The 19,265-nt window shown below is 36.8% G+C and overlaps 1 protein-coding gene across 2 annotated transcripts in view; it reads left to right on the top strand.

The window, feature by feature from the left end:
• Window positions 1-3,052: 3,052 nt before the first annotated feature.
• Window positions 3,053-19,265, top strand: part of LOC136845831 (steroid hormone receptor ERR2-like) — a 345,697-nt gene continuing 329,484 nt past the window's right edge. Inside the window, exon 1 of one of the 2 annotated variants that reach the window (XM_067116218.1) lies at window positions 3,053-4,015. In XM_067116218.1, the coding sequence (XP_066972319.1) occupies window positions 3,993-4,015 (23 nt within the window). In that variant the 5' untranslated portion in view covers window positions 3,053-3,992. Of the gene's footprint in view, window positions 4,016-7,846; window positions 8,501-19,265 lie in introns of those variants that run through there. The other variant, XM_067116221.1, reaches the window with a different exon arrangement.

Genomic DNA, 19,265 nt, shown 5'->3' with positions numbered 1-19,265 from the left:
GTATAGAATGTTACGTAAGTGAAGAAGTTACAATAAATCACGAAGCCCCACGATATTACTAAAATAATATTGAGAGTACTGTTCAACCACTCCGTTATAAACGTCTAAAGGGAAATTTGCTTCCTTCAGCAATATACTTTCGTCTTGCATTTGCTTATTAAGTAGATGTCCCTCAACTCTGTCTATACAGTTTTCCTCTCCTTGAGGAAACTGGTTATTAATCAACCCTTGAAATGATGCAACATCAGAACACACGTTAACTAATTTCAAATCTTGCTATTAAACTTAATGTTACTAACAGCCCTTGGCGGCCTATTCCAGAGAGGAAGTCCATTGAAATAAAAATATGAAAACGTTTGCCAACTCTTAAGAATGCACTGCTCAAATTAGGAAACAAGTAGAATATAAAACTAGAGAGGTATTTTTATTTAACATAGCATGATTGTCATTATCAGGGCCAACTGAGTCGACAAAACGCGAGCTGTGCAATGCAGGAAAAGCTGATCTTTGTGAGACTAAAGAGGCACACCTAAGATTATTGACACCTAATGTTAAAGGGAGATTGAATTTCTAGATTATGTGTAGTGGGAAATGTCACTGAATCTCTTATAAATATTTTTTCAAAGCTTTTTAGAATACTTTTATCATTTGGATAAACAAAACTCCTGAGAGGCTTAATTTGAATTTCTTATGCGTTACGACGCATAACATCGCGAAACGTAAGTTTTTATCGATGAGTCCAGCTAACATCTATCACGAACTCTACATGTATCGGCATTGGAATAGTTTTTAGATTGATTTACAGTGACATCATTCTCATAAATAATTAACATGAAATGGATGGATATAGATATCATGGAACAGCATCTTGATCTGAGTCTCGTAAGACAATATTTCATTAAAAATTGAGTCATTCTTTTTATGCAACTGAATCTTGAACAAATTATTATTAAGTTTTCGTAAGGAATTATCCATGACTATTTTTTTTCATGTTGCCTCTTTTACTTTCTTAGAAAGTTAAATTGCAATTCAATAATGCTGTAATAAGTGTTACTCGTGACCCTGCTGAAGCTGTGGTCAACCTCTTGGGCACTGGCTCTTTCTATACACGAGCCAATGCCCGAGAGGTGACCACAGCTTCAGCAGGGTTACAAGTTCACTCATTAAAACAGTATTATTAAATTGCAGCTTAACTTTCTAAGAAATTAAAAGAGGCAACATGAAAAAAATAGTCATGGGTAATTACTTACGAAAACTTAATAATAATTTGTTCAAGATACAGTTGCATAAAAAGTATGACCCACTTTAATGAAATATCGCCTTACGTGACTCAGATCAATGATGTCATTGTAAAACAATCTAAAAACTATTCAAATATGGCTGATACCTGTAGAGTTCGTGACAGATGTTAGTTGGACTGATAAAGACTTACGTTTCGTGATGCTATGATGCTATGTGTCGTATCGCATAAGAAATTCAAAATAAGTTTCTCAGGAAGGGTAGTGCTTCTGACGTTCAATATCATACTTGATCTGATGGAATTAATTGTATTAAATATGCAATGCTGGATTTTTATTCACAATTTTTCTTTAAACGCTTAAACCATCAGATGTGAACGATTAGCTCTTTAATTCTTTAACAAACTTCCAGGGAATTTCGAGTACTGAATTTCGTGAGTTTAATAAAGAGAAAAAGTAAATACTCGGACCTTTGGGTTCAGTGAAAGGCTGCCTGGGTCTTCTAGCAAAGCCAAGAGGCTACCTACCACCTTGATGGACATTTTGGCCGGCGGTCTCTCGGGAATAATGCTATCAATCTAATGAAATGGAAGAGTCAAATTGCCGTGACGTTGGCCATCATGGGCCGTTACTGCTCCTCTGGGAAAGTGAATGACTCGTACTCATTCTAGTGAGTCGTGAATGACTCTTATTCATTCTAGCAAGAAACAGACAGTGTCCCTCCTTTATAATTATTTTAGGTGTAATTGAATGTATTGAACGAATAAGTTATTCCAGGAATACGGAAAGTAAACAATATGTTGACACGGTTACTTACTCGTGTGTCTGTTTCTCTGAGGTCTTAAGGACACCAGATACAATTGTTTACCGTATACTGAATACGGTAAAAAAAAAGTTTTAAAATTTCCATCGAACTCAACAGGAATTTTGTTGTTATAAAGCTTGTATGGCCCCAGTTTGTATATAAACGGCCAGCTAAAAAATTCAATAACGTGCATACACACACATACATACACACACATACACACTTATATGTTGCATAATTATGTGCATGGCGAATTTGGGCTTAAATTGCGCTGGGTTTTTGTAAACTATTGGTGGTATTTCGGTTAACCTCACTGAGACAAGGCTTTTAATTTTATACAATTATTCCGTCATCCTCACATCTTTCACACGATGATAGTTGTGTGAATAATGTGGATGCATTTATTTTTCAAGGGGTAATTTAGCTAATTTTGGGATAATAGCTAAAATAGCTTGCTCCTATGGGTGTTAGGTAATAGCCCAGCTATAACAAAAATGTTCGACCTAAGTTAATATACTGGTACGTCTTAGGTGAACTCATTTTTTTTAACAATAGCGACTCTTAGAAGCATAGATATATGGCCTCCAAACAACTGAAAAATAAATTTTGCCTGTAGCTGGCTTTTTACGCTTGTCGTTTTTGAGTGGTCTAAATAACCGAAGTACTTACCCCAAGAGGCGTTGAATGAATGAAAAAAATAATTCTTTTTTTTTTTTCATCTGTAAAATAACTTAGGATCCAAGCAGGAAAAAATGTGACAAAACAAATATACTTACTAACTATAGACTAGAGTGCAAGTCTTTGTGACGTAAAAAACAAAAGGCTATAGCTTACGTTGATTAGCGAGGTAAGTATTGAATGTCACACACCCTCACTAGACCTATGCTTGGAGAACGTTTTCACTCAGATGTCTGCCCACATTCAATGAAATTTGCTACCTACATTGCTATTGTGTGTTTTTTGTTTTATTAGTCAACTTGATTTAGGTTTAATGAACACATTAGAATTTATAGGTGAAAGGTCCATTTTAATTCAAGGCCATCAAAGAGCGACCATGAAACCAAACAAGTCAACGATGGAGGTTGTCATTGTAATAAGAACTTAACATGAGAAAGAAGTAGAAGGAGAAAGGAGAAGACCTCTATAATGCTGCGAAATCGCCCACGTGAGACACGAACGTCCAGCAAATAATTTTTACACAGATGCCCACGCACATTCAGTTCACACTTGACATTCAAGTCCTACGGTTTTCTCGATGAAGAGGAGTAGACAAGTGGTGTGAAAAGCTGTTCTTATGGAGAGAAGTGAGCGTTTGTGTGTGCGGAATATACCATCAACGTTGACATGATAATACGGCGAAGTCCTTACGCCAGTCTTGTGGGGTTTAGATTTTAGTCCTCATAGCTAGTGATGTAGCTGTCAAGTTTGTTTTTGAAGTGCATATTGATGTGGAGTAAAGAATATTTGTGTGAAGTCTATCATCAGTTAATCTGCGAGTGTCATCACTAGCCTGATATATACGCAAAGCTTTTTAGGTCAGTGTTGTTTAATTTTGTGTTTACTATATCGATGTCAATGGCAGTCGTTAAAAAAAACGGCAGTTCTACGAATACGAAAAATTAATCTGTGATCGAATGTTTGTATTTCCCGCAGGCATGGTTAGGCTAGGCCTATGTCACTGCTGTGTTAGTTTTATATTCGTGCCTACTGAACCATTCAAATTACAACTTACCATTCCGACTGATTTATAGATTTGTTGTTTGTGATCAAAAGCTAACCCATTTACCCAAAAAGAAGTAAATGATTATTAACCCTTATTCGCACCAAGCTATTGCGTCAGCTATCTGGAAACGGGAGGAAAACGTTTGATCGTTCTTGTTTTTCATCACTACGCAATTAGTGTAATGAAGATAATTTCAAATAACGCCAGTACGTAATGCAATGTTCGAATGGTGTCTTCAACTCCACAAAGGTGAGTCTGTTGTTGTGCTTTTCAAGTGCCATCCCTTAGGTGTTAGAAATTCAGTCTACGAGCTTTATTTTTAAATGTTTCTTGAATTTTAAAACATTTTCCTTGTAATGCCCAGTGAATCAACTTTTTCATTTCCCCCAGTGTTTGTGAAAAATAACAGAAGTGTGAATCGTTTACAGTTTTTTGAGAACCGAGTCTATGAGTTGTTTCTGTGTATTGGAAACCATGTCTTTGGTGATTTAAATGGTAGTAGTTGTTGGGAAGAAACATGTTAGAATGTGTTCTGAGAAGAGCTGTCAGTTGGGAATATACTGTATGTCTTTTGAGAAGAGTATTCGTCAGTAGGCCTATGCGTTGTAAAAGCAAGTTTGACGTCGGAGGTATATCCGTTGCAACGGCACCTCCTGATTTTTTTTTTTTTTTTGTAATTTAGCATCTCTGCTCTTTATTTTCATCCCCTCTTTTCCCCAGTTATGAAGCAAAAATATTTTATTTTCCCTGAGCATTTCAACAAACAGACATTTCCACATTATATCTTTATCGACTTTTGGCAAGGTTTCTGCATCTCTGTTACGTTTTCCCGACCTTTATACCATCCGCTGCAGGCAAGTAAAAAAAGTGTCTCACATTTTCTGCTTTTCCTCCGCATATTTCCTACTCGTTGTTTCTTGTTGGCGCCTCCCTCTGTCACCCACAGGAAGGCAGTTTGCTTGGATAGCGTTATCGAAGGTAGCCTTTTATCGTATATCTTCTTTTCTTTAATGCTTTTTTTTAATTGTCACTGTATCTCTAGTTAATTCTGCTATCTTAGTGTTTCTTTCATCTATTACTACCCTTTTCAATGGTCTTTTTCATTATTTTCAGTTTTATTTCAGGTTTTTTTTTTATATCCACTGAAATGAGAGCAGGCTGTGTACGTTATATGTCCCATCAATATTATCTAGAAAATATATTCTTCGTCCTCAGTAGGTGTAGGATTTCAATTTTGCCATTTAGCCATCAACGTATAAATATTCTTACTCTCATCTTGTACACCCAGAACTACGACGATAGTGTATAGCAAGTCTTAATAATTCCTGTGGCTTAATATTATTCATACTTTTTATGTAAAATCTCTTCATAATTCAAATGACTAAGATATCACCAATCTAATGCTGATATTAAGCTTATACTAAAAGATCACATTGAATGGCAAGTAATGAATTTAAATTTTGAGCAAAAATTATAATGAGCAAAAAATAGGATTGCGTCGGGGTTGCAACTATATATATATATATATATATATATATATATATATATATATATATATATATATATAGAGAGAGAGAGAGAGAGAGAGAGAGAGAGAGAGAGAGAGAGAGAGAGAGAGAGAGAGAGAGATGAAATTGTTGTGGGATGTTGAACGCAAATGAAAATGAAATGTTCAAATTATTTAGAGGAAGTCTTTACATTGTGTACATGAATCAAGAACTGACGGGGTGAGGAATATGAAGATACAGCCAAGGGGTAAAAAGGTTAGGCTAAGTTACAAAATGAATTAGAGTTTTTGAGGTGGTTTAGTCATGTAGAAAGAATGGATGAGATAGGCTGGTGGTAAGACTGTATGCTTCGAAAGTGTTATGAGGGAGAAGGGGAAGATCCTCACAGTTCTAGGTAGACTGTGTGAGAGAGACAATGGATTATAAGGTTTGCTCTTTTGGGCCTAATTGGTCTGGTGGTTATAAAATTCGCCTCATTATTGGAAGGACCAATTTCCGATTCTTGAGGCGAGAGACAGAGCTTTTAGCCATGTTCAGTTAAATTAAATTTGCAATGTGTTGACGCAAACAGTAAATTATGTGCCTGACAGTCGACTGTGGTGGGTTGCAATCAGGTTTGGGAAGGACTGATTATATATATACATATATATAATATATATACAGTATATGTATATATAAATTATATGCATACCCATCTTTCTCAAACCTGACTGCAACCCACCACTGTCGACTGTCAGGAACCTAATTCACTATCTCTATCTAGAGCAGCTCATCTCTTCCATTCTTTCCACATGACCAAACTATCTCAAAAAACTCTGAGACGTCTTTTCACTTTGACTAACCTTTTTAACCAGTTTGATTTATCTTCCCATCCTCATTTATTCAGTTTTTTTATCCATGCATATATATATATATATATATATATATATATATATATATATATATATATATATATATATATATATATATATATATATATATCGATTCAAAGGAACGTTCCTTCTTGCAATGCCCTTTCACATTACTATTTTCTATGTAGTAAGTGTCCTAATTTTTGCAGCCTTCCCAAACATTTAGATTTTAGAGCATTTGTTTTGTGTATCAGTTATTGTCCTGTTTATTGTTGTAATGTTATCTGTATTTTTTGTAACATGTTCAACTTCAAGGGAAGAAATGTGATTATAAAAAAATCGTCCGATTTAAAGACGAGATCAAACGGGCGAAGACATGAGGGCAAGACTTGGAAAAAGAAAACAGTTCTCGAATCGATGAAGATACGATCAAAGCTGAGAAGCAGATGGGGACGTCTGCTTTAATAACGAAGCCAGCATTTCATATTTACGAAACAAGTACAAAAGCTCTCTCTACTGTGGAGGAATAACAGTTACGTAACATCTCGCCCCTGGCTTTCCCTTTCTCTTCCACACACACACACACACACACACACTTTCTCTCTCTCACACACACACGCACCTCTCACTTTCCTCGTTCTTGGTTCGAAGCCGCTCAAAGAAGCGGGGTTTGGGTAGACACAACTGACCTACTTTTCCACGAATAGCCCGAAGGCCGTCATTTTACCTCGCGATGTTTCTGTTTCGAGATCCAAGATGACTCCCGCGCTTTCATTTTGCCATGAGACCTACCGTACAGCAGGTTGTGTTGGTCAGCGCCAGTGGCGATTGCTAGTTACCTTCTAGATTACGCAAAACATTCATAGTTATGTTATTAGCTTTACTAATGACGAATGTTAATGATCTGTTGCTCTGTGCTAACAGGACTTGCGTCAGAAATATAAATAAAACCGGGCAAAATTTCTGATGGCATTTTGCGCACTGGGGTCAAGGTACTTGCGAGTGGCGAGGCCCGGCTCAAAGAGAAAATTATGGTCAGTGCATGAAAAGATTTAAACTACACGAGTGATGTAATTCCCCCACACCACCTCCTCTGTCTACTACATTGTTCCTTCCTAGTATCATTACTTTTTTTTTTTATTATATAAGCCAAGCTAAGGCGTCTGTTTCCCGTAGCAGCAGGGTAACTGTGATACTTAGTCATGCAAACCAAAACTCAACACGAATGGCGGTGTATGAAAGGCTCCCAGTATATAAGGACAACTGACTCGATAATGCTTCTAAGATTTTACGAGGACATGAAAAAGTAGCCAAACTTTGAAATAAAGTCTCTCTTAACAAGAACAAATGTGTACAGCGTTTTTTTTTTTTTTTTTTTTTAGCTTCTGTGTTCCTGGTGCCAGAATGGGAAGCCCTTGCCCTTTTCTACCATCGTATTCCCCTCCTCCAAGTGCCTCCTCCCTGTCCACCCATGATCTCCGTCACGATCAATACGAGAGCGCTGTCATACGGCGCTGCCAGGCGCATGCAGAAATGACGTAATTCCTTTAGTCTTCCACGGGGTTTGTGTAGCATTGTGTTTGTTTTTGTTTTTTATTTTGCGGCGACGGAGTGGCGATCCCCCTTCGCGCAGGGCTGCCATGAAAAGCGACGTGCGATGATGAAGCGATCGGCCGTTGGGCAAGAGGTGTCAGTCGCCGAAGAAGGGAGAAGACCTTTTCAGAGAGGGGCATCATCGTCACCGGAGTGCCTGTCTATTATGGCCTTGAGATAGATCTTTCCTACATCCTCCTCCGCCTCCAGTACGAGGCCGAAGCCGCTAGAAGTCAGGTCACTCACACCCCTCTCTCTCTCCCTCTCTCTCTCTTTCTCTCCCTCAATCGCTAGAGCTCTGGCAACCTCGACCTTGAAATCAGTGTTTGGGGAGGGTCTGTGTTTGTTAGATGATTTGAGGTGCCTCGGGTATCTATCCTTTGCTTTCACCGGAAAAAGAAAGTGATTAAAGCAATAGCACTTTTCTCTACCAGTGCGTGTGTGTGTATATGTGTGTGTCTGTGTGCGTGTTTTGTAACCCCTTCTGTGGCCTGGGGCTGAAAGAAAATAGAAAATGATGCTCTGAAATGGCTCATGATAAGCGTATAATATCTCTCTCCCTCTTCAGCCTCCCTTAGTGGTTAGGTGTTTTTGCACTGAGGGAACAACCATCAGTGGGTGAAATTGAAAAAGAAAATAACAAGGGAGAGAGAAGAAGAAGAAGTAGATACAGCCACATCATTATCAGCTCTTATCAGTCGGTCTCGGGATTTAAAACATCTATCACCTACTGCTGAAAACAGTCGTCGTTGCGTGGAAGGCGTCAGACAGGAGCAGAAAGGGTAAATACCATTACTTAATTAAGTCTAATATCAGTCCATCTTCACTATTATTCGGTGACATTATCACTCTTATCATCATTAGTAATTGTGTGTGTAATCACTCGTGATGACTGGCTGAATCGGTTTGCACGCGAGGTCATTCTCCTCGGGTCAAATTACTGAGTTCATTTACGTTTTCTGTATAAACACAAATTGAATTTACAACGGGGAAACAGGAAGGGAAAAAATGACAGCTTTTGTGTGATACATTTTCCTTTTACCAAACGCGCCATTTGTGACAGAAGCCGGAGTAAAATAATGAGTCACATTATAAAATCTAGTGATTGTATTGACGGGCCGCATACTTGTTGATACTACATTAATTCTGGGAGCGACGGAATGTGACTGTTCTTATGGAATAAGCCGAGCTTTTTCAATAATGCTTTGAAAATATTCTGTGCGAAACTGCCAGATAGAAAAAATTACCTTTAAACAAAAACAGTGATAAAACCATGAGATTCTTGACTGACCATTTTATAAAGGTTTTTTATTCTCGTTTCATTTAACTAATTAGAAATGAAAGTTCAAAGGGCACATTGCTTTCATCGCACGGAAAATGCATTGGTGCATAATTGATATTAGCACTCCAATTTTTATAACGTTTCTTTCCCTCGCCATTGAATATTTTTAATCTCACTTGCCATTAATGTTGCTTATTCATTTTTGTTCTTACAAAAGGTGAATCACGCAATAAACACGATGCCTTGTTACAGTAAATTGTGGATGCGTCTTCATTTTGAAAATAATTGGGTTTTGCCCAACTTATTCTTGGTAAATACCAAAAGAGCATCGCTTTATTTTCCCAAATTCCATTGTAAAGATAAAATGTCTGGGGCACTCCAGTCAAATCCCCCTTGAAATAGAACCAATGCACGAGAAACAGGGTGATATTTACATTGCTGAAGTCGTTATTGCATGATAAAATTCAGTGAGGTGTAGCGTATAAAAATGACCTCGGAACCACGCAACTAGCCGACAGTAAATTATCGGTCGATGTGATTCAGCGCCAGTGACGATAAGAACATGGGATTATTCAACATGTTCTGTGCACGTTCCAGACATGTTTACCTTCGTAGGTGATAGTAGTGACGCAGTTTCTTCAGCGTAACATTGATTTGTAACTTTGAAGACTAAAGAAGAGGCTTTTCTGTAAAGCTATCTTATGAACCCTCTTCTCCGATTTGGTAAAGTGACCATATCAACGTTATTGGTATTGAGTCTCGAGCTAATCCGTGAACTATATGCCTTTGTAGCCCCGAGAACTGTTGGATAGTCATCAGATGAAGGACAAAGTTTTGTTTACTGTTTAAGTAAGGGAGCTTGAATCTTTGATGTTTTAACTGAGGTGGCATCTAGTATGAATTCAGTCATCTAGGACCAAACCATTATCAGCACTGACATGGGAATACTCTGTAGGTTTAAACTCTTTCGGATGATAGTTACATGTCTCAAGACCAATCGATTTTTGAAATCAGAGTTGTGGTTAGTTCTTTTGTTTGAGTGCAGAAATTCATGGTCACCGACCTGGAGATATTTCTGTTTTTGTTTTTTTTTTTGTTTTGTTTTGTTTTAGTGGTAAATATCATGGCATCATCGTTGTTGAGTAGTGATCACAGCAGTCTTTTATTCTGCCATTATAGAATTTTTTTTCACGCTCCGGTCGAGCTGAAGTATAGATTAGAATGGTTAAAATATTAAAGGAAAGCCCTCTTTGTTTCTAGGTCTACATATCCTGCCACCGTAATCAGACCAGTGGTGACCTCTTAAGTGTGAATATTAATAAAAAGGATTTAAAGGTTATATAATTATGCATGAGTAAGAGGTGGTACAAAGTATGTAAAGCCTAATTAAATAATTCAACGAGTAGCTTTTGCAGTCAGTATCTTTATGGAAAACTAAACCTTTGTTAACAATGAAAACCATCTTCGTTGATTTACATAAACCAATGTGCGTTTTTAAGAAATGAGAAAGCGTACCACTTAATGTACTTGAATAGATCTTCGCTGACGTGGCAAGCGCAAAGGGCGAGGTGTTGTTGATGGCACTTCATATTTGAAAAAATAAACAGCTGGCAGATTTAGAGGAAGCTCGGAGGAAGCTTCTTCTAAATTTGTCTATTAGATTCAAGTGCCGAACTTGATCCAAACAAATGCCAATCGGATTAGCCTTTGGCAAACGTTCCACAAAAGAATTTCAATGTCCTCTAAATTGTAATATGGAAAGAATATTATTAGGTGCATCAAGTAAACAAGTAAAAAATGCGCCGAAGTTCCTTCGGCGTAATCGAGTTTCCTGTACAGCCACTACAGCGTATAATTAAGGCCACCGAGAATAGAGTCATCTTTCAGTGGTCTCGGTTTAATGCCGTATGAGCTGCTGCCCGTGAAACTTTAGCTACGGCAGGGTGGCGGCCTATCCTATACCGTTGCCAGAAGCACGATTATGGCTAATATTTCTCGAGAATGATACTAGAGTGATGAGCTATGTTGTATGGGGCGCACGTGCTGCGGTAGTATGCACTCGATGTAATCAAATTTGACTAGTTTCGCGTGACGTTTCTGACTTCTTGGTTTTACAGTTGCCAATTCAAGAAAACTACACAATTCAGCATAATCAGAGATTCTTGCTTTTTGAATTCTGTGTAGAAATTAATTCTAAACTTGAAAAATGACTGAAATTACCGAACTGTTGTTTAATGTATTGCAAACATCATTTACCTTTCATTTGGTCATGTTCCAGCTCCCGTCTCTTACTTGTCTCCGTAATGATTACGTCTAAACTGCTCAGAATAGTTCACAAATTTTCATCGTACAGTAGTGCATCAGTGGACACATCTCTATTCACCCGTTCTATGGACTTGGCTGTTTTCGACCTGCTTAAAAAAAAGTATACCTTAGTTTAACCAGACCACTGAGCTGATTAACAGCTCTCCTCGAGCTGGCCCGAAGGATTAGACTTGTTTTACGTGGCTAAGAACCAATTGGTTACCTAGCAACGGGACCTACAGCTTATTGTGGAATCCGAACCACATTATACCGAGAAATGAATTTCTATCACCAGAAATAAATTCCTCTAATTCTTCATTGGCCGGCCAGAGATTCGAACGCGGGCCCAGCAGTGTGCTAGTCGAGAACTATACCGACCTGTCCAACGAGGAACTCTTTCGACCTACTGCTCACGCGTCGCTTTCCGCGTTCCACGAGCTTTGCTGAGAAATCACTATACAATCAAATTCATCACGCAAAGAGAACTCGCCAGTGCCGTTGCCATCCCTTACCTCCAGGGTAATGGCATTTTCAAAGTAAAACCTGGCACGAATTTGATGTTGCGTCGAAGCCATAGTTCCCAGCCGCACCACCCGGATTTTGCCGTGAAAATAAAGGAATCAGACTTCACGATACGTCTGTCGTAGAAGTAGCCACTTTGAAACGGGAGACCCTCATCGAAGGTAGAAAATGGAATGATTTGTTTTTGAGAGAAGCAATCAAATGAAAATTACAAGAAAAATGATGTTTCAAAACCAACAATAAAGGATTTCGTAATTTTGGTTGACTGCTTATTGCAAAAATAGCTTTAATTATAACACTATGTTAAGTAAAAAGGAATACACTCTCATAATTAGGCATCATTTGATACTTTATGGAAACTATTAAAATTCCAATTAGCACACTACATGTATGAAAAATAATTTGTGCTTCTTGATACTTCATAGAAATAGTAATGTTAAATTAATACAAAATGAAGCATATTTTTTTAAGGACAGTTTTACAGTGATAGTTAATGTAAGTTAGAGTTCGTTCCCTATTTTTAGAACGGTCGAAATTTTTTAGGATATACATTAACGCTACCTGTCAAGGTGAACTAGAGCATAAAGTCTTGATCTTTACAGGTGTAACTTCCTTCATAAAGAAGAAACTTCCTCTCAAAGGAAATGGAGTCTCTCGGGAGACTGAAGCTCTTTTGAGAAGGAAGTTTTGGACTGATGAAATTCTGCCGGATTTTTGCCATGAAAGTGAGGCGTGTGAGATACGGAACTGAACAAACCGGCTGTTTTAAAATTTTGCTCCTGGGAATTAACTCATCGCGTCAATATAGTTCAGGATAACTTTTAAGGATATTTGTGCTTCAAACATATACAGAATTAAATCATTAAAAATGGTAATGGAACTTGCATCTGCTACGTGTTCACAGCGGATGAAAATAAATGCTAAAAATAAAAATTACTGAATGGATGTGCACAAACGTATTTTCAGTTATAATTATGAGCACCCATTTGCGCACATGGTGGCATGTACTTACACACACACACACACACACACACACAGCTTTAATTATAACAATAATATGTTGAGTAAAAGGGAATACACTCTCATAAATAGGCATCATTAGATACTCTATGGAAACTATTAAAATTCCAATTAGCACCCTACATGTATGAAAAATAATTTGTGCATCTTGATACATCATAGAAATAGTAATATATATGTATATATAGACACATAATACATACGTACGTACCACACACACGCACACACACATATATATATATATATATATATATATATATAAATATATATATATATATATATATATATATATATATATATATATATATATATATATATATATATATATATATATATATATATATATATATATATATATATATATATATATATATATATTTATATATATCACATAATTGTTTGGTAGCTATAAATCGTGTTACTCGTTTAATTTTCAGTCTAAATACTTATTCAGTTATCAGGAGTAAAGTTGATTTAATGCTGACTTTATAATACCGTGCAAGAGAAGTGACGTTACTTGACAGCTGAAGCAGCGAAGGAATAAAGCAGGGGGCCATCGTTGCCTGCTTCCAAAACGGATGTTTTAAGATTATGTTTTCTTTTCTTTTTTTCTTTTCAGTGGGTATGTACCTTTATGGCAAGGATCAAATGAGCTTTCTCTCTGTTACTTTCTTGTTACGATACCTCTCTATTTTTGCAAAATCTATCTATCTCTGTCTATCTATCTATCTGTCCATATGTATTTATGTATATGTATATATATATACTTATATATATGTGTATATATTATATATATTATATATACAGTATATATATGTATATTATAATATATTTATATATATATACGGAGATAAAGAGAAAAAGAGAGCCACGTATATGCACATTTGCATTAGTATGAATGACTGTATTTAAATGTCAGATGGATATTATGAGAACACCGCGCCTCATAAGTTGCATATTTAATTTCTGCGAGCTTCAGTGCTTCATCTCCCCTTGACATACAAGTAGTGCTCTCTCTCTCTCTCTCTCTCTCTCTCTCTCACAAACACAAACACAAACACTTCGTAGATCACTGAACATTATTGTTAAGCATTCGGTGCAGTGTGTGAAAATTGAAGTAAGCATCGAAAACACATTGTAAAATCCTTATACAATTAAGGAAGTTCTTTTTCACATCGTTTATTACTGATATTGCAAATTTGAGCCCATTACAGTTACAGTACAACATCATTACAAAGTGAAATATACATTACAGGTTGACGCTCGCTAACTCATGAAACAATTAATAGACTACTAATAATATGGTAACCCGGGACAACGCTTTTTATATATTTATATTTTGTGGTCTTTCATAGAGACGCCTGGTCCTAAAACTGTAGAGACCAACAACGTAAAGATCATTAGTTTTAATGCGAACAGTGTTTCTCTCTCTCTCTCTCTCTCTCTCTCTCTCTCTCTCTCTTATTGTTTCGTAGTTGTTGTTAGTGGTTGTACTGTTAGAGTTACTGAGTGATAGTGGAACATTCGCCATTTTGACGATTTAGCATTTCTCCCTGGCATTATGTCATCCTGCGGTCCAAACATGGTGTAACATTTCTGTGATGTCTTTAGTAAGCTTGTGAGACTTCGGTAAAATGCGACTCAGCAAGACGAGATAACATTTCATGTACATGTCCGGTTTACAAGTGATTTTCCTTAGAAGCTGTATGAGCGATCAAAAATTTATAATTACTACAGAGAGAGAGAGAGAGAGAGAGAGAGAGAGAGAGAGAGAGAGAGAGAGAGAGGGGGGCAATTGGGGAGCACTACTTGAACTTGCAGAATAAACGAACACAATCTAACATACCATGATAAAGCAGATTTATATAATTACTACATTAAGAACTCCACATAAGAGAGAGAGAGAGAGAGAGAGAGAGAGAGAGAGAGAGAGAGAGAGAGAGAGAGAGTGAGGCCACTACTGGATTCTGCAAAATAAATGAATGCAATCTAACATACTTGGTAAGACAGAATTATTAACAAGATGTTTTTGAAGACTACGACGCATAATAAGGTTTGTGGATGCTTCGCAACACGTCTGGAATGTTTGCCCGACTAACTTAGAGAGTTATACCTATTCTCATTTTCATTTATTGAAATTATATTGAAACCATCACGGAGAATACCATCACAATATCCTTCACACATTCAGGAAAAAATAAAAAATCGGCATGATAATCTACGTCACTTGATACTCAGTTAGTCTCTCTTTCTCATTAGTAGATTTCCTTATTCCTCTGAAAGAAGTCAAAAGGCAATGAAATTCCTCGACAAGCTTCCACAGAAAAGGGTTCCCAAATCTGAAGGAAAGAAATAGCAGCAAAGACGAAAAAGAAATTAACAAAATGAATATCTGTAATAAGTCAAATAAATAAAATTTACTCGCCCAATAAAATGCTTAAAGAAAATCAAATTGCACTTAAGTGTATGCTCGGGAAGGGAGCCAAAACTGTAGAAAAAACTGTTTACCTTTGAAAAGGCTGCCTACAAAAACATTCATCTGCTGGCGTTGCATGACATGCTTGAGTCAGGCCTCGATTTTGAAAAGACGTATATTATATTGAGAAATAGTTGGTATACACAATCTGTTCGATTGCTAAGTGACTGACAGATATTTTGAAGAATAATTAACTGAACTTAAGAATATCTGAGAGAACATAAGTACCTGCCGTTATGGTATGAGTTATTAAAATTCTTGATATTAAGCAGAGTACAGAAGCCAAAGGTTTGAAAACATTGGCCATTTGATCACGAATCGGCGTAAGGCCACTAACTGAGACACCTGAGATTACAGCTTCCACACATAGCATCATAGATACTCCAGTCAGTCAAGCTAAATTCAACTGAGAGTATGAGACAATGAGTGCCCCAGTCTGGAGAATAATGCAAAATGGTGGTAACTGAAGAAACTGACTGGATGTTTGAGATGATTGTCTCTTATTAAACGGAAACTGACTGGATGTTTGAGATGATTGTCTCTTACCAAACGGAAACTGACTGGACGTTTGAGATGATTGTCTCTTACCAAACGCTATATGCTTCATGCAAAACTTTTCCCTGGTTTCACCTTGATAATTGCTTCGTAATATCAAGAGTTTTAATTACTCATATAAACGGAAGGTACTTACGTTCTCTCAAATACTCTTAAGTTCAGTTATTATTCTTCAAAATATCTTTCAGTCACTTAGCAATCGAATAGATTGTATATACCAAAAATTTCTCAATGTAATATGTCTTTTTAAAATCAAGGCATGACTCATGCATGTTATGCAACGCTAGCTGATGAATGTTTTTGTAGGCAGCCTTTACTGAGGTAAACAACTTTTCCTACTGCTATTAATGCCCCAAAAAATGATGGGTTCTTGCACTCATAGCCAAGTGGTCATAATTTTTCGTGTATATATTGTATGCTGTAACAAAACAGTAACTCTTGATAAACACTTCAGAGGCTAGGAGGCAAGAATTTGCTGATCTAGTTTCAAGGTCAACAAATATACAATAAAAGCAATGTCAGGTTATGCACAACTTCTTCCCGAAGCTTCATTCCCTAATGTTAAAAACAGTTATTTTGACATTTGCTGAGCCAAGTTTGGGCCTTGCCTCAAAGACTTATATAATAGATAATTAGCTCTTATGCTAATGATTAAGTCAGAAAATCATGAAGTAATCACGGAGTAAAAAATACTTTCAATGTATGTAAAATGAAGTCATGGTTTTACAGCTATTTAAATTGAGAGTTTGCACAGTTTTTACATGAAAATGGGAAAATGTTTTATAGGATCCTAGTGGGATCACCGAAATGTCTCTGCAACTTCTCATAAAGTCGGAAACAATTGCCTAGTCTTGGAATACGACTCAAAGTTCCTTCAGCTGAATGAGGTTGATCACTTCCCGAGCAACTATTCTATCTCACGAGTTGGACATGGAAATCAGAGCCAACATTCCATTCCTGTTCAACTTTTTCCAGTTTTGTGTGAGAAATCACTGCTGATTTTCACTTGTCTTCGCTAATTTAGATGCAGCTAAGTTGCAGGCTCAAGGTTTTTGTTTCCGAATGAATTAAATTTGAACTCCATTTTTGTACATTATAACAATAAGCATCCTACGCCTGTGAATTACAGCATCTTCCAGTGAACAATGTTAATTTAGTTCAGAGTACTATTAGATCTTTTTTCCAGCGATATATCTGTTCCCAATGAACATTGTTCAAAAGGTTTTCAGGGATCAGGAGGTAGTGCCTCGTCTCTGAATCCGCTTTTCATTCAAATAGTTAAAAAATACTAAGATTTTAAATTGCAATATCCCAGCAGTTATGAATTTCAACTGATAAAATCGTCTGTTAACCTCACAAGTACCCTCACAGCCACCGAGTAGGCTACATCTTTTTCTTCCTCCAAATAAATTAATTATGACAATATCTTCCCCGTAGGGGGTTAGTGCCGTCAGTGCACCTCATGTGTTGTACTGTAGGCATTGCTTAAGGTTCTTTGCAGCGTGCCTTCGGTCCCTAGCTGCAACCCCTTTCGTTCCTTTTACTGTACCTCCTTTCATATTATGTTTCTTCCATCTTACTTTCCACCCTCTCCTAACAATTGATTCATAGTGCAACTGCGAGGTTTTCCTCCTGTTACACCTTTCAGACCTTTTACTGTCAATTTCCATATCAGCGCTGAATGACCTCATAGGTCCAGTGATGGGCATTTGGCCTAAATTCTATATTCAATTCAATTCAATTCTATGACAATATCTTGGGAAAGTTTATAACCCCAGTATCTAATACATAACTGAGGCGGAGGAGAATTAAGTGTCACACCCAGAGAACAATAATGTCTAGTTTAAAAGAGCCAACATTTTAAGTGCATTGCCCTAACTACTCATTTATCCACTTTGGCGAAAGTCTTCATGCTAGGAGATAAATGTTGCCCGGAGCAACAAATGAAAATATAAATAACAAAGTCACTTGCAGTGATTGTAGTTCCTGTGGAAAGTTATTTAAATTCAAGAAATTGAGCCAATAAAGTCAGTAAAAGAGATACTCTTTGTTTATTCAGTATGCAGTTTTCTATTTTACGTTTTAGGTAAAAACATATATATTTATATTATATCTGAACATGTAACCTGTTTTTAGGATAAAGTTCAATAGCCACTTCCAATAACCTCCTGCGGTCGCCAGTTTATATCTTAAATGAAATTCAAAACAGGTGAAAAATATGGCGGTTTTCGGCAGAATTTTGGACAGCGTATCTTTTGAATGTAGCCTATCTCACATTTGAATTAAATGCACTTTTCTGTAACATAGCATATACTTGTCAGTCTCTGAAGATTTATTAGGAAAATAAATGTATTCACGCATATGCATATTCCAGTTTATATTTCCTTCCGTTAAAAGTTTCCTCTGGAAGTTAGGGTCTCTTCCGTGTCCTCATGCTGGCGACTGAACGAATTTATTTTCTTAATTATGTTTCTTAATTATGGAAAGTGTGAGAAAATGTTCCCACCGTTTGTGGGTTGAGTTTTATTCCATTTTTTAAGCATCATATTTAAAACTACAAGTAAGCGGTAAAAGTATATAATGAAGATGAAGGTTGGCAATAGAAATGAGAGAGAGAGAGAGAGAGAGAGAGAGAGAGAGAGAGAGAGAGAGAGAGAGAGAGAGAGAGATAACCACACTCCCAATATGTAATTGCATTTCGTGATTTTCGTAATTTCCTAATATTTTTCCGAATCAATAGCAACTTGTTTATAAAATGATGTGGCAAATGAGTGAATTATGTTATATTGCTTGTGGATTAAGGGTTCCAAGTACTGTTTGATGGGTAGATTACAGTTACCTCCAATAATCATGGGATAGTGAATAGCACCATTTTACTCGCCGAAGCATTGGCTGCCATTCTGAGCTAATAATGACGTTTTCTTATCGTCGTGCGTCTAAATTTCTCTTTGATACTTCAGTCTGATATTTTCATTACCAAATAATATATGTATATATATATATATATATATATATATATATATATATATATATAATATAATATTAGAATATATATATATATATAGAATAGAATTTAACCAAGGCCAAGCTGGGACCTATGAGGGCATTCAGCGCTGAAAAAGAAGTTGAGTAAAAGGTTTGAAATGTGTAACTGGAAGAAAACCTCGCAGTTGCACTACGAATCATTTGTTAGGAGAGGGTGGAAAGTAAGATGGAAGAAAGAGAATATAAAAGGAGGTACAGGAAAAGGAACGAAAGGGGTTGCAGCTGTGGGCCGAAGGCACGCTGTAAAGAACCTTAAGTAATGCCAACAGTGCACGCATGAGGTGCGCTGGCGGCTCTACCCCCGACGGAGATTATCAAATAACATAACGGCAAATGCTTTTCT

This window comes from Macrobrachium rosenbergii, chromosome 14 (assembly GCF_040412425.1).
Source record: "Macrobrachium rosenbergii isolate ZJJX-2024 chromosome 14, ASM4041242v1, whole genome shotgun sequence".
NCBI lineage: Eukaryota > Metazoa > Arthropoda > Malacostraca > Decapoda > Palaemonidae > Macrobrachium > Macrobrachium rosenbergii.
The sequence above is the reverse complement of the archived record's forward strand: the minus strand, read 5'-3'. Positions and strand labels throughout refer to the sequence as shown.